Source organism: Cryptomeria japonica, chromosome 10 (genome assembly GCF_030272615.1).
Source record: "Cryptomeria japonica chromosome 10, Sugi_1.0, whole genome shotgun sequence".
Lineage (NCBI taxonomy): Eukaryota > Viridiplantae > Streptophyta > Pinopsida > Cupressales > Cupressaceae > Cryptomeria > Cryptomeria japonica.
Genome location: NC_081414.1, coordinates 284,896,502 through 284,919,461, shown reverse-complemented (window position 1 = coordinate 284,919,461; position 22,960 = coordinate 284,896,502). Strand labels below are relative to the sequence as shown.

At 37.4% G+C, this 22,960-nt stretch overlaps 1 protein-coding gene across 1 annotated transcript in view; it reads right to left on the bottom strand.

Moving 5' to 3' along the window:
• Positions 1 to 3,700: 3,700 nt before the first annotated feature.
• Positions 3,701 to 22,960, bottom strand: part of LOC131055562 (UDP-glycosyltransferase 85A5-like) — a 33,663-nt gene continuing 14,403 nt past the window's right edge. Inside the window, exons 4-5 of the mRNA XM_057990028.1 lie at positions 4,165 to 4,300; positions 3,701 to 3,933 (exon numbers count right to left, since the gene is read on the bottom strand). Coding sequence (XP_057846011.1) covers positions 3,701 to 3,933; positions 4,165 to 4,300 — 369 coding nt within the window. The remainder of the gene's footprint in view (positions 3,934 to 4,164; positions 4,301 to 22,960) is intronic.

Here is a 22,960-nt window from a genome sequence, read left to right as displayed (position 1 = left end):
TCAATGATTGGTGGATTGATGTACCTAACTCAGACTAGACCTAATATAATGAATGTTTTTTATATTGCTTGGAGATTTCATTTAGATCCTAGAGAAACTCATGATATTACTGTTAAGAGGATATTTAGATATTTGGTAGGTAAAATAGACTTTGGGTTATGATATCCAAAGAATGATGACTTTAGATTATGTGCCTATACAGATTCTGATTGGGTAGGAGATGTGGATGATAGGAAGAGTGCTACTAGTGGTGCATTATTTTTTGGAAAGAAGTTAGTTTCATGGCTTAGCAAGAAACAATCATGCACTTCATTATCTCCCATTGAAGCAGAATATATAGCTGCTGCTACCAACTGTACTCAAATTTTATGGATGAAAGAGATGTTGAAAGATATAAGGATAATTTATGATGAGCCTATTGTTATTCACTATAATAATACTTCTTCTATTGATATGTCAAAGAATTTGGTATTTCATTCCAAATCAAAACACATTTCTATAAGGTATAGCTTCTTGAAGGAAAAGGTTGAAGCAAAGGAAGTTGAACTGGTTTATGTGCCTACTAAGGAAAAAACTATAGATATTCTAACTAAACCATTTCCTAAAGATACTTTTGAATATCTCATAGATCAGTTCGGGGTTACCAACCCTTCGGAAGAGACTTAGAGATGCAAGAATGCTTCAATTCGGTGAGCTTATTAGACATATATTCCTTGTCCGAGTTGATGAGATGATGCTACTACTCAGGAGGAGTAGTTAGCTGTTTGGTTTAGTATTCTTGGTTTGGTATCTATCCTTTGTCATTGATGTCAAAGGGGGAGAGATGGTATTCATGTGAAAAATTGTTAATCTTAGGGGGAGTTATATATTTTAGATCGATCTTTTGGAGATTGTTGGCATTCCTTGGCACTTGGATATTTTTCACATTTAGTGTTGCCATAAATCCCAAAGGGGGATATTTTTGGAAATATGCTAGATTTGGTTAAGTGTTTCCATTGATGTCAAAAATGTATCCTGGTTGGACCTATCTTGGTTAGTCTTGGTGATCATCTTGGTTTTGGTTATGATTCTGATCCGGTATGATCAGATCTCTGGAATCGGTTTTGGATTCTTATTCTGGATGGTTATATGCTTGCCACATTCTGTTGGTTCATAATTTGGTGCTCCATTTTCTATTGCTTTTGTTCCTATTTGGTATTTCCTGGTACCGGTTAGCTTTACCTGTAAGTAATATTTGGTGATTTGGTTAGATGATTTTGGTTTGGCTTATGGGAATGGTTTCTATCATGCTAATAGTGCTTCTTGATTGTGTCCTAACTATTTGGTGGCATTGCATTGGCTGGCATGTTGTTTTGATGGTCCTATTTGGATCCAATTAAACTTTATGTTATTTCATTGAGGGTATCTACCAGTTGGTGAAGCGTGTTGGATTTTTGTCTTAGCAAAAATTTTGGCGAATGGAATTGTTTGGTTACTTTATTTAGGTCCATGCTATGTAATGTAAATCATAATATGGTTCTGGTGTATCGTGTGTTGTAATTTTTTTAATTATGGGTTTATGGGTTTAGGGTTTAGCCGACCTTGTCAATAAGGTTGATGGTATGTATTTATAGGTGACTTCTTCATGTAATTTGTGTGCCAAGGGTTATGTATGCATTGTCAGAGAGTGGTTTATGTGTGAACACAGTTATATCATTTAGCGAAGGTTTGAGAAGGTTTTGTATTTTAAGGAAAAACATTTATGCTTAGTCGAAACTGTATCAAGCAATAGTAGATCCTACTTTCATAGTTCATTCTTTTCTAGATTGTAGTTTGATGTTTATATAAGTTAGTGAGACTTCTTTTTGTGATGAGCAGTGAGCTCTAGGTGGTTGGCTTGATTGAAAGTGCAATCCCCATTGTAATTATTTCACATATTGTTGTAGAAGTATTATCTGATTGTGGGTAGGGTTTCCCACCATGGTTTTTCCCTTTACAAAGTTTTCCACGTAAAAAAGATTGGTGTTGTGTGTATTGTGCTTTCATGTTCTATCTTTCATTGTGTTGGTTTCTTTGTGCTTCGGTTCAAAGGTTTTGATATGCAATAGTTCAGATTACTTATAGTAAACTAATTCACCCCCACCTCTCAGTTTACTCCCAGTATTAGATCTATCTAGCATGGCTATCATAGGAGTACCAACAGGTTTTGAGTTTTCAAGACCAAATTTCTTAAGCAATTCCTTCACATACTTAGTTTGACAAATTGAAATACCTTTATCAATTTGAGCAATCTGCAAACCTAGGAAAATTTTTATCTCTCCAATCATAGACATTTCAAATTCATTCTTCATATCATCAACAAATTCCATGCATAGATTTTCTTTTCCTCCAAAAATGATATCATCAATGAAGACTTCAATGATATGTATGTCATCATGCTCAATTTTATAATATAAATTACTATCAACATTACCTTTGCTAAAAAATCAATAACTCTAGAACTCTCCCTGAGATGAATGTAACATTTTTCACTACCCCACCCTCCCCCTTTGATATCAATGGAAAAGGTAGGGATCTGCATGCCAAAAATTTACACAAAATTTTATATACAGTGGCATATGTACACATAGACCTTACTAACCTACATAAGCTTGAAAATATCTGCAAAAGTATTTTTCAAAGAGCTCAAATGGTTGTCCCAACCCTTCTTGAGACACTCTAGAACTGATATGAGGCCATTGAAGAGGTATGCTTGCATCTCTACCAACTTGATATCAGAGGGGTCACCTGTGGCTATGACATCTTGAGCATCCCTCAATACACTGAGCATTGTGTCCAACTTGGGAGCGATGTGACTCCAAAGTTCACCAACTCTGCCAACAATCTTCTCCTTGTCATGGCTTAAGCTCTTGGTTTTGTCAAGTATAGATACTACTTGGTATTATTGACTAGTCACAGAGATTTCCAAGGGATCAAATGACTGAGATATATCATCTAATTGTTTTTCATGCTCTTAGGACTAATTTTCAATAGCCTCAATAAATTTTGATAGTGATAGACATGATTTGTAAATATTACCACCTTTGGTTACTGCATCTTGAATGCTCTTTACAAAGGTATCTAACACAATTATATCATCTACAATCATTCTCTTTAATGTCCTAAGCTTCTTGGAATTAAATTCATTGTGGACCTTGGCCTCAACAAACTTCTATAATGACTCAAAATGAGAACTCACCGAATTGGTCAAACCTTTTAGCTAGCCAGAGGGGGTATCATATTTGTCCTTGACATAAGAGGGCATTATCTTCTCAAAAAAATTGAATGCAATAGTGAGTAATTCATTGTCATCAATGTGTGACTTCAACGAGTCTTGACTTGCCTTGGCTTGTACAAATGAAGGTAATTGTAGCTTCTGGATGGGAGATAGAGAGGCAATTTTGCTGGGACCTTGGACAAATTTTGGATCATCAATAATCTGCTTATCTTTCACTGCCCTTACAGTGTCTCTTGCTTCCAAAGTAGGTTCTTCCTTAAACTCAACCTTCTTTTCTTCTGCTACCTTTTTTACATCATCCTTAACTGGGACTGCATCCTTTTTAGTTGTCTTAATAGTGTTAACTAGAGAATTCAGAGATTCCTCAACTTCATCGACATGCATTGACTCATCGTCTATCTTCTTCTCTCCTTCTTCTCAAATGGAACAAACATCTACTCCAACCTATGCATCATAGGATTGCATCACTGGAGCTTCTAGAGAAAATGATTTAGCAACATCACCTTGATCTCTTTTTGGAATAACCTCATATTGGTTTTGGAGCAATACTTTCCTCAAGATTGTCTCAGTTTCTTTCATGACTTCCTCTGATTTTCCAATAATTATCTTATTGATTCTAGTTTTTCTCCTAAACTCACTTTTGGCTTCCTTAAGATTTTTTTCACTTTCATTCATAGCTATAACATGACATAGTTGTATTAGCACATATTCTCTCAATCTTTCCTCTTCTACTTTTGCACTATCCCTTCTCATTTTTAAAACATCATAAAGACTCTTGGGAACTTATGACATTATTTCTATAAGAGCCTTACTAAATTTATTCAATTATATTATAGTGGCTTCTTCCAAAGCCCTCTAACTAGCTTCATCAAATTTGTCATAAAATTTTGAAAATGCTTTGAGATTACCTTGAATAGTAACTTCTTTCTCCACCTCTTTGACATACATACTAGATTTGGTAGAATATGTCTTGGGCTTCTTGCTTGGCTTATCTCCAATAGAGGGCTTATCCTTGGAAACTTTCGAACCTTTAGTGTTGATGACCTACTTTCAATAAAAATAAAATATAAAATATAAAAAACTAATTAAAATATTTAAAGATATATATTATGGAAAATTCACTTATAAATATATAAAAGGGTATTTTTACATTTCAAAAAAAAAATTATTTATAAGAGTAGGAGTTTCTGAAACATCGAGTTTTTTTTTTTGTTTTTTTTTGCCAATTAGACCTAAAGTGGTATAAAATATAATTTAGTAGACACTTCCAATTGGAAAATTTGTGGTCCATATATAAATTAGCTATAACGAATCTATATAGACCATATGTTTGACTAAATTTAATTTTTAGTTAGAATTACTTAAATTCACTTGTGCTGATAAGTTAGCCTGAAACGTGACACAACTTTGTGCTTTTACCATGTAATCTAGAATACCATTCTCTAGGGGCTTGTTTCAATCCATATAAATCTTTTTTCAATCTACAAACCATGACCCTGTCTGCTGATAATGAAAATCCATCAGGCTACTAAATGTAGACTTCTTCAAGATCTCCATTCAGAAATGCACATTTAACATCCATCTAATATACCTTTTAGTTCTTGTGTGCAACATAGGCAAGAAATAGTCTCACCGCTTCAATCCTAGCAACCAGAGCATAAGTTTCATCATAATCAACTTCTTCTTCCTGTGAATATCCTTTACAAACCAATCTAGCCTTGTTTATTACAACCTGACCTTCCTCATTTAATTTATTCTTGAAAACCCATTTAGCTCCAATTCAAGAATGCCCGTATGTTTTATTTGTTGAGTAGAATGCATGTGGAGAGGCGTATACCTCATATTTGGTGTTTTTTTGAGGTAGGGCATGGGAAGGGAGAGCATGATGGAGCAGGTGCATGTTTGAAGAGAGCTCTAGTTAAGGAGCAATTGAGGATTTCAGGTGCAAATTTCTCTGATGCACGTTCTATTGTTGATTAGTGTAGTTCAGCATTGTCACATGGAGGTACTTTTGATTCAACAGTGAGAAAATTCTTTTGGTTGGTTGAGGAGGGAACAATGGGAGATAGATTGGATTGTCAAACAATTAAAGATTCTTCAAAGATGCATTCATTTCTCAGCTCAAATGCAAGTACATGGACCATTTGGACACGAGCGTTGGCTTGTTTTTGTCAGAGTTGTCTTCGGTGTGATTGGGATTAGTGCGAGTCAAGTGAGTGGGTTGATACATGGGTTCCCCACTATCTAACTCCTTTATCTCAAACAATATCCTTGTCAAATGATGACATGGAAAGTTCACTTGAGTATGATCGTCTATCAGATCTTGTACAACAAGGACATGTTTTTGTAGTTGTTGCACCACAAGGGAATGAAGAGAGATCAGAATATTGGTTGGCACAATGTGTACAGGGAAAAAAAAAGCTAACACAACCAATGACAGATGATGATGGGTTCACATATCCTACAGGTTCAGTTGTTGTTGTGGGAACTTGGTTGTGAACATACATGATTAGAAAGAATGGCATACCTGCATTTGAAGACTATGAGAGACACAAAACCATTATAATGTATTCACACCTTATTATAGCTACAAATTTCAAGTTGTTGAAGCATCAAGCAAAATCGAAGACCAAAGAGCTATGGACAACGACTACTACTGATCATGAAGCAATACTGGATACTCTTAAACAAAGAGATGACCCTTCAGACACACTTGAGTAGTAGGTCTTTAATGGTGCCTTATTTTTTTATCATGCATTTTATTTCAAACAATGATCATTAAACCTTAATGTTCAAGTTTGTCATGTGTATATTAAGGATGTGTTCAAAATGCAGGTCTATTGATGAACATTTTTTTTCAGCAACACGGTTTTTGCATGCACATAGCAAGTACACTCAATATAATTGGAAGGGACGTATTTTTGCAACACCACTTATGTTCATCCATGCAATTTATGTGTAGACTAACAATTCTTAAAAATATAGGTTCATGCTAGCTCATTTGTTGTTGATAAGGCCCTCTCTTGGTGATGGTACATATTCCTTTGTGCATTAATGAGATTAAATTGTGGGTCTTGTTGTGTTTATTATCATGAAGATGATTCAAATGCATGTGGCTAGGACACATCTGCAGTGGATCAAATTGTCATGACAGATGATCTATTGAATCAAACATTTGACATTGACTAGTCAAGGTGGTCATCGAACTTTCACTCAGGTAACCTTGTCTATTTTAATTCATTAATGGTTTATAAAATAAAGTCAGTTAGATTTTGGCAATTGAATAACATTCTTTCATTTTCAGATGCTGACATCAGATGCACCTAATATTCTCTCCACAATGGAGCATGGTGTTCTCTAGCAGTAGCATCTTTGATGCTTTTGACAGTAGTATGAGCCAGATTAGTAAATTTCTATTTTGATGCTTCCCACAGGGCTTTGCAACTTCACATTGTGAGTGTGCCCCTGTTACAAATGAATTGTACTTTAATCGACATAGATGGTCTATGATGGCTTTTTTGTAAGACTATACGGTTTTATTACATATATTGTACTTTAATCGACATATAACAATATCCAAGTGGTGGTTGGCATGAGCTTGAATATGGTAAGTTGTATGCATCTTGAAGTTGAATATGATATGTTGTATACATCTTGAAGTTGAACTTTGATTAGACTTTGTCAGCATTTGATGAATCATAAATGTCATTTCATTATTAATCTTGTGAGTGTGAGGTGTAGGAATAATAACTAATTGAGAACATCAATTCAAATCCATAATATAGAGGATACTAATTTATTTATTGCAGTTTAGTGCAGAAATTATTTATTTTTTCTAATAATGAAATAGGTACAACTATATTGAGATAAAATGAAGCTTTTCTCTCATATGAAGATGTCACATTGGCAAATTGGTCTATATTATAATACACAAGACATAAGTAAAATCAAAATGCTCTTTTCAAATCCTTCCAAATTCTATGTTAACTTGTGACTCATTACTGTATGCTGGGAGAGGGAAGAGTGTGTGGCTTCAGGGTACAGTTTTGGACTTGAACCATTATCATTAAAGGTTTTTGATTGTTTACAAAATATCCTTTCATATCCCTTCATGGATGTCACATGCGTAGGGTATGACCCCGAGCGTTCGATCAAGTGGGGGGGCAAAATAGGAGCATACGTAGGGTAATTATGCCTAACTGGATATGTCAGAGCCGACGGTTCATCATCATGATGAGCAGAAGGAGAAATCGGCCACATGACAACATTCCATTGAGTGAGACTAAAGATTTTTTTGCCAATCAAAAAATTGTTGCCCTAATAAAACTGTAGGGCAACTTGAAAAATTGAGATAGGATTTCGTAGGGACCCCTCTCGTGGCCCCGTAGGTTCAAACGGATTGTTCGCGGGTGCCACAGATTCCAGGTTAGGTTCCATCAAAGTTAGACAATTTTGAGCACAAGGGCACTCAAGGGACAACATCGCTAGGGTATGATCCCGAGCATTCGATCAAGTGGGGGGGAAAAATAGGAGTATGCATATGATAATAATGCCTAACTGGACATGTCAGAGCCACCAGTTCATCATCGCGATGAGAAGAAGGAGAAATCAGCCACGCGACAACATTCCATTGAGTGAGATTAACGATTTTTTCGCCAACTAAAAAATTGCTACCCTAATAAAACCGTAGGGCAACTTGAAAAACCGATATAGGCTTTTGTAGGGACCCCTCTCATGGCCTCATAGGTTCAAATGAATCATTCTCAGGTGCCACGGATTTCGAGTTAGGGTATGTCAAAGTTTGACAATTCTGAGCACTTAGGGCACTCAAGGGACGACGCCGATAGGGTATGACCCTGAGCGTTCGATCGAGTGGGGGGACAAAATAGGAGCATGCATAGGGTAATAATGCCTAAATGGACATGTTGGAGCCAATGGTTCATTATCGCAACAACCAGAATGAGAAATCGGCCACGCGACAACATTCCATTGAGTGAGACTGACGATTTTTTTGCCAATCGAAAAATTGCTGCCCTAATAAAACCGTAGGGCAGCTTGAAAAATCGAGATAGCCTTTCGTAGGGACCCCTCTCATGGCCCCGTAGGTTCAAACAAATCATTTGCAGGTGCCACGGATTCTGTGTTAGGTTCTATCAAAGTTTGACAATTTTGAGCACTTAGGGCGCTCAAGGGACGACGCTAGTAGGGTATGACCCCGAGCATTCGATCGAGTGGGGGGGAAAAATAGAAGCATGCATAGGGTAATAATGCCTAACTGGACATGTTGGAGCTGATGGTTCATCATCGTGATGAGCAGAAGGAGAAATCGGTCACGCGACAACATTCCATTGAGTGAGACTGACGATTTTTTCGCCAATCGAAAAATTGCTGCCCTAATAAAACTATAGGGAAAATTGAAAAACTAAGATAGGCTTTCATAGGGACCCCTCTCATGGCCTCATAGGTTCAAACAGATCATTCGCAGGTGCCATAGATTCTGAGTTAGGTTCGGTCAAAGTTTAACAATTTTGAGCACTTAGGGCGTTCAAGGGACGACGCCGGTAGGGTATGACCCCGATCGTTCGATTGAGTGGGGGGGAAAAATAGGAGCATGCGTAAGGTAATAATGCCTAACTGGACATGTTGGAGCCGATGCTTCATCATCGCTACGAGCAGAATGAGAAATCGGCCACGCGGCAACATTCCATTGAGTGAGACTAATAATTTTTTTGCCAACTAAAAAATTGCTGCCCTAATAAAACCGTAGGGAAACTTGAAAAATCGAGATAGGCTTTCATAGGGACCCCTCTTGTGGCCTCATAGGTTCAAATGGATCATTCGCAGGTGCCACGGATTTCGAGTTAGGTTCCGTCAAAGTTTGACAATTTTGAGCACTTAAGGCGCTCAAGGGACGACACCAGTAGGGTATGACCCCAAGCGTTCGATCGAGTGGGGGGGAAAATAGGAGCATGCGTACAGTAATAATGCCTAACTGGACATGCCAGAGCTGAAGGTTCATCATCATGACAAGCAGAAGGAGAAATCGGCCACGCGACAAGATTCCATTGAGTGAGACTGATGATTTTTTTGCCAACCGGAAAATTCCTGTCCTAATAAAACCGTAGGGCAACCTAAAAAACTGAGATAGGCTTTTGTAGGGACCCCTCTCATGGTCCCATAGGTTCAAACAAATCATTTACAGGTGCCAGAGATTCTGAGTTAGGGTCTGTCAAAGTTTGACAATTTTGAGCACTTAGGGCGCTCAAGGGATGACATCGATAGGGTATGACCCCAAGTGTTCGATCGAGTTAGGGGGAAAAATAGGAGCATACGTAGGGTAATAATGCCTAAATGGACATGTGAGAGCCTATGGTTCGTCATTGCGATGAGAAGAACGAGAAATCGGCCACGCGACAACATTCCATTGAGTGAGACTGACGATTTTTTCGCCAACCGAAAAATTGCTGCCCTAATAAAACCATAGGGCAAATTGAAAAACCAAGATAGGCTTTTGTAGGGACCCCTCTCATGGCCCCATAGGTTTAAACAAAATGTTTGTAGGTGCCACGGATTCCAAGTTAGGGCCCATCAAAGTTGACAATTTTGAGCACTTAGGGCGCTCAAGGGACGACACTGGTAGGGTATGACCCCGAGCGTTCGATTGAGTGGGGGATAAAATAGGAGCATGCATAGGGTAATAATGCCTAACTGGACATGTCAGAGCTGACGGTTCATCATCGTGACAAGTAGAATGAAAAATCAGCCACGCGACAACATTCCATTGAGTGAGACTGACGATTTTTTCGCCAACTGAAAAATTGCTGCCCTAATAAAACTCCAAGCGTTCGACCGAGGTGGGGAGAAAAATAGGACCATGCATAGGGTAATAATTAATTGTATCAAGAATTGTTCATTAAATTAATTGTATTGTATTGTTCATTGAATGAATTGTATTGTATTGTTGATTAAATGAATTGTATTGTTCATAAATTGTATTGTTCATTAAATGAATTATATTGTTCATTATAAAAACAACACTTACGATGAAATGAAATGAATTGTATTGTTCATTAAATAGCCATTATTAACCATTGTTAATTATTGGAATGAAGATTAAAGATTTCCATGATAACACCACACATAGATGAGCAACAATTTATATGATCGAATATCAACTTCTATATATATAAAAAATGTCAAATGATTACAAATGTATGTCCATACACAAATATGGCATAAATGCCAACTGAAACAAAATGTATGTCTAAATACGTGAATGTATGCCCATATACAAAATATACATGCCAACTAGACATGTAAGCATCCCAAAACTATCTCTAACATCCTAAGCTACTGATGGATCATCAAAATCGATCCTCTTCACCACACTGCTCGGCTCTAAAGGATCCTGCACAAGAAAAACAAACCACGATTAATATTAGTTATATTATATAATTCACATTAAAAAAGTTAACATAAAAATGAACTATAATTGAACTATTCATGTTTACCTCATCTCCACATTTTCTCTTCAGCTTTGTAGGACTCTTGATGTATGTCTTCGGTAGAGGAGGTATGTTTTGAATATTTCCATACACAACCTACATATGTTCAGAAACATGACATTGATACAAGTTAGCATATAATTATCATTGATAATAACAAATTATATCTACTAATCAAAAAATAAAATAAACACACATCTATTCGAGGCATCTCTTCTTCTTCTTCAAGTATACTGGGTGTAGTCATCAAGGATGTGGAGCCAAGAATTCTCTGTATATATACACAACAAGTATACGAAACTATCAATCTATATCTAGACATGTATAATCACTATAAGTTATTTAAACTATTCATTCAATCATATTTGCATTCAATTACCTTTCCCTTATCTCCAACCGCACTACCAAATCCTAAATCACACTACCCTGCACTCATGCCTGCTTATGCCCTACAAGAGTAAAATAAGATATGCATGCAAGTTACTACATAATCTAATTAATAGAAATATAAATGATGAGCATGTATGTACAATAAAATACAAACGACTAGGTGCAATAATATATGTACCATCAAGCTATCAAGGCCAAATGAAATTGCCGACAAGGTGTCCTCTTGAATCTGTCTCAACTCATCCTTGGTCATCAACTATTAAATAGACCATGTAAATAAAAATTAGTACTTATTATTATCTAATTTATAAATATTTAATTAAAATATAAGATGAAATGTGAAAATACAAATCTTACCACTACATCATCAATGTATGATGACAGTGCCTCCTCGCCTCTAGCATGTGAGGACTCCCCAGGGTATCGTCCAGTCTATGTAATAACATCTGGTGCATCATGCATCTCATGCACCTCATAATCTGCACTATCCACAAGATGATCGATGGACTATTCTACTGGACCCAAGCATACGTGCCCACACATGACACAACTATGGGGCACGCATATGTGTGGAGCTGAGGATGACATGTCAATGCCACTAGATGCACCACTACCATCAAGAGTAGGCTGAGCTACTGACGTAGCCTGAGAAACCAAAAGGCTACTCAAAGAGTGAATAGCTGATATGGTCCATGAAGCTACCTCACAAATGATATCAGGATGTTGCACTGCAGGTGGGGGATCAACAAGAGGAGGGGGGACATACGGGCCCTAGACTACTCTGACAGCCCCAGGTCTATTTTGGGGCATACCTAAACCTACACTCTGGAAAGGTTGGATGTCAAAGTAGTTCACATGTTTGTGTAAAACAAACTCATCATACAATTTTTTTATAAAATAGAAGGGGATATCAAGATTGTTGTTGGGTGGTTTGTCAAAAACCATCCACCAACAATCCCAAAATTTTTTCACAATTCCATCATTTGTGCACCATTTAATAGAAAGTTTTGTTTTTTGGGGATATATGGGCTGACTAGTACAGGGATTGACAAACAATGAGGCGATTTCGGCTTTGGATATCTCAAGATCCTTGATACCCTTATACTATAAGCCATCTACATATTTTTCCCTCATAGAATCTTGCCACAAAAGGGTGGCATCGAGCTCCTCAGTCATGGTTTCCATACTTTTTATGATCGACATGAGAGGATCAAACATTGGGTTTAGATGAGGGATCCTATGATATACTTCTGCAATCCCCCTCAATTCATTCAAATTTTATGCAATCAATGCCTGAATTGAGGGGGGGTTTGGCAAATGAGGGTTTGGCTGTTGCAGTTGTGGTTCGTTAGTGTTTTCATTGTTATCCCCCATTTTTAACTTAACTGAATGTAAACAATTAAATTTAGTTAACAAACTTAAACAATTAGGTATTTGATTTAAAAAAACCTAGTTTCGATTAAAAAAACCATATTTTCAATGAAAAATCAAATAAACATTATCAAAAAATAGAAAAAATGAATGAAAATGATTCAAAACGATAAAATTCTTACCTCTGAATCTATCTTTTAGCAATTTTTTGTCAAAAAACTGGATATCGGATGGAGCGGATATCGAATTATGACGAAATCGCGTGGCCCGTGAGTTAAAAATGACTCACGAGCTGCCACTGTCAAAATATAAAAGTCTTAGAAAATCAGATATCCAATTTTTGTACTTATATTATTTTTAAATAACATATATAATATAATAATATATTATATAATACGTATTGTATTATATTATATAATATAATATAATATAATATTATATATAATATAAAATAATATTATATTGTATTATATATAATATAATATTATATTATATTATATTATATTATATATAATATATTATTATTATAATATTATAATATAATATAATATAATATAATATATTATTATTATTATATTATATTATAATATAATATTATAATATAATATAATATTATAATATAATATAATATTATATTATAATATTATATTATTATATAATATAATATTATATTATAATATTATATTATTATATAATATTATATTATATTATTATATAATATAATATAATATTATATTATATATTACATTATTATGTTATATATAATATAATATTACATTATTATAATATATATAATATAATATTATATTATATTATATATATTATTATATAATATATATTATATAATATAATAATAGATTATATATTATATGATATGTAACATATAATATATTTTTTAAATTAAAATTACAAATAAAAATCGGATATCCAATTAAATTGGTTTAATCGGATATCTGATTTGGATAGGTAATTACCAGGCCAAGGTGTACTGACACCCAGACCAAGCAAAAAGTCAACATGGATTTTCACATTTTTAGGCGAGTGAAGAAGGCTATTTTTTTCACATCGCCACTTTTTGGCCCCCCTTGATCTTGCACTAACCCATCACATGGAATTGAAATTGTCTTTGTCTTATTGGTATAGAGATGTCATACATAGTGACACCATTCCATAACTCCAACAACTCATCGATAAGAGGCTCAATATATACATTCATATCTTTAACTTGGTACTTACATAATCGAATGAACACAAACATTACATAATTATTATGACCATTTTACTGCAAGATTTATTATTAAATCTAGTTGACTATTAAATGATAAAATACCTAGAACAATCATTGCCAACATTATGTGCTCCCTCTTTATTGACATTCATGAAGGAATGTTATTGTTGATAACAAAAATAGGCCACATTGAGTAAACAGATCTCAGCTCTCCAAATGGATTGACACTGTTTGCTGCCAATGAAAGCCTGAGATTATGAGGTTCTTCCTTAAAGTGTGGCCACTTTTCCTCTATGTCCATAAATGTTGAACCATCCGTAGGCATTTGAATAATGGCATCTCGACTTCTATTGCATGCATGGTAATCCATAAATTGTGCCAAGCTAGTGCACTTGAATAATAGTTGCATACGTGGAATAATGGGAATATAGCGAAGAACCTTGCGAGGAACCCTTCTTGTTATTTGATCTGTTTGATATCTACTGATATGACATTTAAGACATTCAATCTGAAATTCATGTTGTTTCATTGGTACAAGCATCTATTGCTTGATACTCCATTCCAATATCTTTCATAATGACAGATAATTCTTGGTATGAGCGACGTAGAATATTTGATGGTGGTAACAAAAACTCACCTATCAATCTACAACAAAAAAATATAATTTGTTAATATAAAGAATATTAATGTTATAGCATGATTCATCATTTATTAACTATAATGACATATATGACATACCTTAACATACATGAGATTATTATGTTGGATAAACAATTCATAACCTTCAAGTTCACCAACAACAATACAACAGAGAGAAGAGTTGTCTAGGTGCCTTCATAAAGGGCCTTAGATGCCTTCTCAAGTAGAGGGACATCATGAACAACATCAAGGTCATCTTCATCATCATGATCAGTTGTGCCAGTACTGAATGTGTCATGGATCAACGTATTTGCACCATCATCTTCAATTGTGTTTTGTGGCTCATGATCATCATCTTCCATGGGATCATTATCTTCAGCTTCAATATTCACACCTCCATGTTCCTCCACTTTGAAAACCATATTCTTTGGGTTGTGTTGATCCATATCATGTGCTTCGGGGTGCTCAAACTATATAAAATTGATAAAATAAATAAACCATGATCATGATCTCATCATCAAGTGATTTCTTATGTATATAAATTGTAAAACGATATAATGAAAAATTTACCAATGGATGATAATCATGTCCACCTTCAATGTGACCATGCAGCCTACAATGTTTCTTAGCCATTTTGATTAGAAGTCTTCTAGTCTTTAACCCCTTACAAATTGTGTAGGGTCAATAACATTTTCCATCACCTTTTCTTTTCAAGTTAGACCACAATCTAGCAATTGTCTCCTTAGTTTGTTGCTCGCTGATATTGTCTGACATGGTCTTTCTTCACAGGCAAAAAAATTGGGCTATAAAACTAGTTATATACAAGTTGAAATGTTAGTTATGAAATCACATTTTAGTACAATATACCAAATTAAATTACTTGAACATAGAAATTATGCAAATTGAACCAAAACCATTTAACTTTTCTTTTTCATCTCAAAACATATCTAATGGCTTTGTGGTGATTTAGAGCAGGTGATATGCCCGTTGGGAGTCATAGACTTGAGTTAGTCATAGACCCAATTTATAGAGAGTCATAGACCCAAGTTAGTTTAAAAGGAAAGTAACTATCCATTCCCATGCTCATGCATACTTACATGACTAATTCTGCCCTTGTGTATCCTAAACATTGGAGAGACCTTATTTGACTTGCCTAATCAATGTGGTTGTTGTCCTAATATTAAATATTGAGTTCTACCCTTGCCTCTGCATCAAACTTCTCACATCATGTTTCTTCACCAAAACACACTATTCCCAATATTCCTCAATACCCTCAATGGAGGGGCATGTATAATGGTTTCAACATACAAAGTCAATGATCATACACTCCATTCTTCTAGAAACCCTTGGATACATTACTTGGCTTCTAGGCTTGTGAAAACTAATATGAATTGATCTAACACCATGAGGATAGAGTCATGTTTCATGGAAACTGATCATAAATTGTGAAGACTGAGAGAGTTGAGAAACACAACACCACAAGAGCCTAAAGATCTTCTACAAGCTAAAAACAATCTATTACAAGGAGAAGCAAGGAAGCAAAATAATCTGAAGAACAAAAACACAAGAAAATATGCTCAAAAGAGGAGAGCTCAATATTCACCAAAAGTGTAAATGAGATAATGGTACAAAGAAAAGAAAACTAACTTTAATAGGTCAAGAAACCCTAAAAGGGAAAACCCTAGGCTTGCACATAATAATTAATAAACGAATTAATTATTATGCACCTAATGTTAGCTTAAGTGTAAAAAGATAATAGGGAACTTAAAGAATTAAACAACTATTGTTTAATTAATCAAGTAAAGACCCAATTACTCTAACACCCCCCCTTAAGCTAGACTTAGGGAGAAGCTAAAACCTAGAACAACTACTGAAAGCAAGAAAGATGGGTCCCGACAACAAGGCCTGATCAGGTACCCAAATACAATGAAATCTCTATGAAAGGGAGACAAAGGAGAAAACCCAGTGGGAAAAAAATCCTCTCCAAAAAGAGATAAAAGAACTTGCTGAAAGAAGAAGAAGAAGGAAGGGAGGCCTCATAAAGACCCCCCAAGGACAACTTCCTTCACCCCAAGCATAGAGTGCAACTAAAGATAGCACAGCAATGCAAAAGGTTTCGTGAAGATGTCTGCAACCTGCTCGGAAGTGGGAATGTACTCCAGAATGAGAACACCATCCTGAATCAACTGGTGGATGAAATGTATGTGAAGCTTAATGTGCTTCATCCGCTAATGCTCTATCAGGTTGCGGAAAATATGAATAGCACTCTGATTGTCACACCAAAGAACAATGGGACTATCAGGAGGAAAACCAAACTCAGTCATCAACTGTCATAGCCATAAGATCTCATGATTGGCAAGAACAACAACACGGTACTCAGCCTTTGTAGATGATAATGCATGAATAGTCTGCTTCTTGCAAGACCATGTGCTAGGATCAGAGCCAAGATAGAAAACAAAGCCAGAAGTAGACCTTCGATCAGTGACATTAGAAGCCCAATCTGAGTCAGTGTAGCCAATAATGTGAGGTTCCCCTGATGTGTAGTGAATGTCATGAGAACTAGAGCCCCAAATGTACCTCGAAATACATTTGGCAGCTTGCCAATGACTCTCATGAGGATCAAGGGAGAATTGAGAGACAAGGCCAACCACAAAAGAAATATCAGGATGAGTGTGAGTCAGGTACAACAAATTGCCAACCAACTGCCTGTAAAGTGTAGAATCTACTAAAGGAGTGGGACAAGCAGTAATCAAAACAACCCTTGACTAAAAAGGAGTGGGAGAAGGCTTGCAATCAAGCATGCCAAAGTGCTGAAGGAAGTCAAGAGCATACTTCTGCTAGCAAATAGAGAGCCCATCAGAAGACTGATTCACTTGAAGGCCAAGGAAATAGTGTAGAAGACCAAGATCTGTCATCTCAAACTGATCCATCAAGGCTCGCTAAATATGCTAAATCATAGAGGATGGGCTACCTATGATGAGGAGATCATCAACATAGAGCACAAGAATCAGGATCTCACCCTCAAGAAGCTGAATGTACACTATGTGATCAGAATGACTATGGGTGAACCTAGTGGAGAGCAAGAAAGAATCCATCTTCTCATACCAAGCCCAAGGGGCCTGTTTGAGACTATACAATGAATGCCGAAGTCTACAAACCAAAGAACTATCCTACACAAATCCCTGAGGCTGCTCCATGTAGATTTCCTCCTATAGGTCCCCATGTAAGAAGGCACTCTTCACATCCATCTAAAAATCAGGCCATCCCCTAGAAGCTGCAAGAGATAGTATAAAGCGAATAGAGTTCATCTTGGTGACAGGGGAAAAAGTCTCAGAGTAATCAATACCCTCAACTTGTGAGAAACCCTTCACAACAAGACGTTCTTTGTACTTATCAATGGAACCATTAGTAACATACTTAGTGCGATACAACTAGTGGCATCTAACCATCTTTCTGCCCTTAGGAAGAGGACAAAGATCCCAAGTATGATTCCTCATCAAAGAAGAATACTCCTCCTCCATAGCACAATCCCACTCAGGGTGTCCTGTAGCCTCTCAAAACTTCTGAGGATCATCTGAAATAGCATAACTCAAAAGACTACAACCCACAGTATGAGAACGGGTGTGACGAGTATCTGAAGGATTACCGGCCATAGGACCTACCACCTCAACAGTAAGGAGAGCCCACTTGGGCATCTGAGGTGGAGCAGGTCAAGGTGGGGATGGTGGATCATCAACACCATCATCAGAATCATCAACAAAAAGATCCTGAAGAGATGCAGTGGAAGGAGTAGGCAGAGGATTAGACACTGGAGTTGGGGGTATCCACTGTGGGAAGGTTCTCATCAAACTGAACATCCCATCGAAACAGGACCTCTCTGGAATCAAGATCAAACAACCTATATGCCTTAACATCCTCAGAGTAGCCAACAAAAATGAGGGGTCGGCTCTTCCACTCCATGGATTTCCTCTGAGCATTAGGAATAAAAGCCCATGCCTGACTGCCAAACACACAAAAAAAAGAAACATCAGGCTTGTCATAAGACCAAGCCTCCTCAAGAGTCATATGTCGAATCTCCTTGTGAGGCATCTGATTCTGAATATATTTGGCACAATTGACAACCTCAGCCCAAAAAAGATGAATACATGGACCTGGACTGAATCATACAATTTGCCATCTCCCGTAAAGTTCTATTCTTGCGTTCAGCGACACCATTCTGCTGAGGGGTGTAGGGAACAGTAAACTGATGCTGCAAACCATACTCAGTGCAAAAATATCTGAAAGCCTGATTCACATACTCCCCCCCATTATCTGTACGTATCCACCGAATAGAGCAATCAGACTGTTTCTCTACAAATGTCTTGAAGATTTGAAAGGAATCAAAAACATCAGACTTTTACTTAAGAAAGTACACCCATGTGTGTCTGGAGAAGTTATCAATAAAAGTAAGTACATACTTGGCCCCAAAAAAAGGAGTGGGAAATGACATGAGATCACTGTGAATCAACTCCAAGGGTGCCAAAGCATGAGAGGCTCCTCCCTTCAGAAATGGATCTCTGTGATGCTTGCCAAGCACACAACCATGACAAACACCATCAGTATAGGAAATCTATGGGAGCCCAAGAACAAGTGCCTATGTACTCATCTACTGAAGATATCTATAATTGACATGGCCCAAGCGCTCATGCCAAAGCTGACTCACTGAATCTACATGTGCTATAAGAGATGAACCTATACCCGAAGGGGGCTCAAATTCATCAAATTTGTAGAGACAAGATGCAGTATCAACACACCCAGTAGCCACAACCAAATCAGGGTCATGGAGGTCCCGAATAACCACATCATGTGGTGAGAACTCAACTGTCTTACCAGAGCCAGAGTGGCAAATCTGATAAATGGACAGGAGGTTCGTCGAGATGTCAAGGACAACTAGAACATCCTATAGAGTACCCCCATCCAGAGAGATAGAACCTGAACCCAAGAGTGAAAGTTGAACTGAGTCACCCACTACAATCTATGAAATACCACAAGAGGCAAGAGAAGTAACCAACTGCTGAGTGTGTGTCATGTAGTGAGAAGCACGAGAATCTAGTATCCATGTGGACCCATAGGTCAAAGCTCGAGCAGTGAGAGCATGACCTTTCCCTATGGAAGAAGAAGATGCCTGAGGTGAGGTGATGTGATGCTATTGCATGGCTTCCTCTAAAGCCTCTAATTGTTTTCAACACCTGGAAACGGGATGTCCTTCCTTGCCACAAAAACTGCAAGTGTCTCCTAATTTCTTCTTAGTCTTGGAGGAAGACTCACCAGACTGTAAATATCTCCCTTATTTTGGAGGAAATGGAGGTTTAGAATCAGATGTAGGAGGTGGCTTAGAGGAAGACTCACTGCTGGCAGAATTCTTCTTGGGCTTCAGTTTCTGCTTTTGCTTCTCCTTAGAGGACTGAGCAACCAATGCTTTGTTCTTGGATCCTAAGAGCTTATCCAGCTGAGAAAGATGAGATTTCTCATAAGACAAACACTCACAAAAGACATCAAAGGTAGGCATGTTGAAACGAGCACCCAAGCCATCCATGGTGGAGTAGAAAGCAAAGGCAAAAAACTGAAAGTGGCCCCGAAGCTTCGAAAGAATCAAGTGAATGCAGTCTTTGTCTGTCTTGATCTTGCCACATTCCTGAAGAATGGATCTTGTAGTCTTGAACTTGTTCAAAAAATCCTCAATGGTGGGAAAGGAATCATGTGACAAAGAAACCAACTCTGTCGCAATCTGTAATGCCTGAATCTCATTAACCCTCTCAAAGAGAGAATCAAACTTCAACCACATAGCCCAAGGAGTGAGAAACTAATCAAGGTGAAATAGAAGACTGTTAGAGACATGCAAAGAGAGAAAACCCATGGCTTCATCCATCTTGTTCCTATGCTGAAGAAGCTCATAAGGACGTTGCAATACAAGTTGAACCTCATCCATACAAGATCACAACCCTCGTGCCCAGAGAAGCCTCATGATGAGGGGGTTCCAGGTGTGATAGTTGTGTGAATTCAACAACTCAACTGAAGGATCTGCCATGAGAACAAAACTCTGCACCTGCACCTGCACCTGCTTGTTGGTTTTTTTTTATTATGTGATCTTTCATAATAAATAAAAGATGTAGAAGGTTTTGTTTGTTTTGAGAGTTTTGGTGTTCTTGATTTCTGATATAAATGATAGAAAGCGAGAAAAAAACACCCCCTCACAATAGATAAACCCAAACCCTAGTACATACTGATGAGAAGGAAGTAGTGCATAAGCAAAAAAAATTCAAACTGACATATCAGGTACCTAATGAAAATTTTGAGAAAAAAGATCACAAATTTGAATAGAGAATGCTGAGAGCTTTCCAACGCCTATTCGTTTTCAAAAAACGGAGTCCGTTTGCCCCATTCTACGAGCCCAAAAGTGCAAAAAAGAGGCTTGACTTTGACTGAAAAAAGTATAGTCAAATAGCAAAGTCAGAAACAAAATCCAACACCACGACGTCCGACTCAGAACCATCTTTTTGGCGCCTATTTTTTTTCCAAAAAATGACCTCGGATGCTCAAGATATGGCCAAACAACGAACCCTCCCTCAAAAAGGCTAGAGGGTGGTGGTCCGATGGCGGAGCCAAGAGGAGGTGGCGCAGGGGTGACACTCAGGTGGTGCACCGGTAGAACTCCGACGGTGCTCCCAGGAGGAGCGATGGGCGGTGAAGGAGGTTGTTGTTCGGGGGTGGTGGCGGAGCCAGGCGATAGCGACACAGCTGGCAGCGTTGCTGGCGTGGGTGGGTGGCGCGGCGGGCTAGGGCTGTAGACGGTCGGCGGAGCGGAGTGGAGCTTGCAGAAGCCGCCGGGGGCCGGAGGTTGGAGGGTCAGTGGGGGCCGGCGGGGCCAAACTGACAGGTTCGGTAGGGGTCGTACAACGGCTAGACTATTAGGTCCAGTACCCTGTGCAGAACAACTCCCCCCCCAAAAAAATTTTTGAAACCCTTTGGTTTTTTTTGAAGCCCTTTTTTTAATTTTTAATTTTTTTTTGAAGATTTTTTTTTTGAAAAATCAAAATTTGGCCAGCATGCTGTAAAAAGGCAAAAATATATTTTTTTTGAAATTTTTTTCTCAATTTGCATGCCAGAGCTGTACGACCTGGTGTTGGAGAAAAAATCACCCCCAGTTGCTCACGGGTCAAAATTAGCCAAGTTTTACATGACTATAGGGGTTTTTGGGCCTTCTGAGCACGATGGTGAGGTCTGTTTAGGCCCAAACTGCTTAGAAAAAGAGGCCTATCCCTAAGTACAAAAAAAAACTTCCTGAAACCCCAGATCTGCTTCTAATGCAAAAATTCTCAAAGAAAGAACATATAGCTACAGATCTGAAGCTCTGATACCATGAGAGAGTTGAGAAACACAACACCACAGGAGCCTAAAGATCTTCTGCAAGCTAAAAATAATTTTTTACAAGGAGAGGCAAGGAAGCAAAATAATATGAAGAACAAAAACACAGGAAAATATGCTCAAAAGAGGAGAGCTCAATATTCACCAAAAGTGTAAATGAGATAATGATACAAAGAAAAGAAAATTAACCTTTAATAGGTCAAGAAACCCTAAAAGGGAAAACCCTAGGCTTGCACATAATAATTAATAAAAGAATTAATTATTATGCACCTAATGTTAGCTTAAGTGTAAAAAGATAATAGGGAACTTAAATAATTAAACAAATATTATTTAATTAATAAAGTAAAGACCCAATTACTCTAACAAAGACAAGGTTCACACCTAAGTGTTGGCTCTTAGCAATGCCACACTTCCAAAATTGTCAGTCTCAAGACATCTCCTATTAGGTCAACACTTATTGATGGCGACAAGGCCAAATCAATGTATCTATGCTTCAAACTCCTTACTCTAGGCTTGGAGGACCCTACAACAGGTCTATTAATTTTACCATTATAATTATTTTTTAATGGATGAGGATCTATATTATTATTTCCAAAATAGTGTTATTCATATTCACAAAAAGAAAGGTAAGTGGAAAGAGTGACATCTTGTTGTGATGTATTCACACATCACCCCATTGCAAATGGGAACCCCCACTTTTTGGCTTTCTAGGTTAGTTGTATTAGCTTAGTTGGTTGTTGTTGAGTCTTTGTTGTTAACCTTTTGTTCGTAGTTGCTTAGGAGCTGGCCAAGTATTTCTCTTTGAAATGAAGTGAGGTTTAACATTCCCTTTGCCCAGCCAAGGCATAATCCCTTCCACTTCTGTCGATCTTATCTATGGGTGCCCAAACCCAATCACTCCCATTTCCATTTCCTTCCATTTCCACCTCCCCTAACACTCTTCACTTCTATTTACCATACCTTCTAACTCACCTACCTTCCTATCCTCTATCCTTTATCCACCTTTCATACCTCATGCCTTAACCTCCTTCACATCTTAACTTAAACCTACCCTTCCATCTTACACCCTCACCTCCCTCCACTAACTTCCTTTCCACCTTACCCCTACCACTATTATATCCTAGCATCTCCCTTCCCCTCATACCTTATATCTAGAACTCCCCTCCA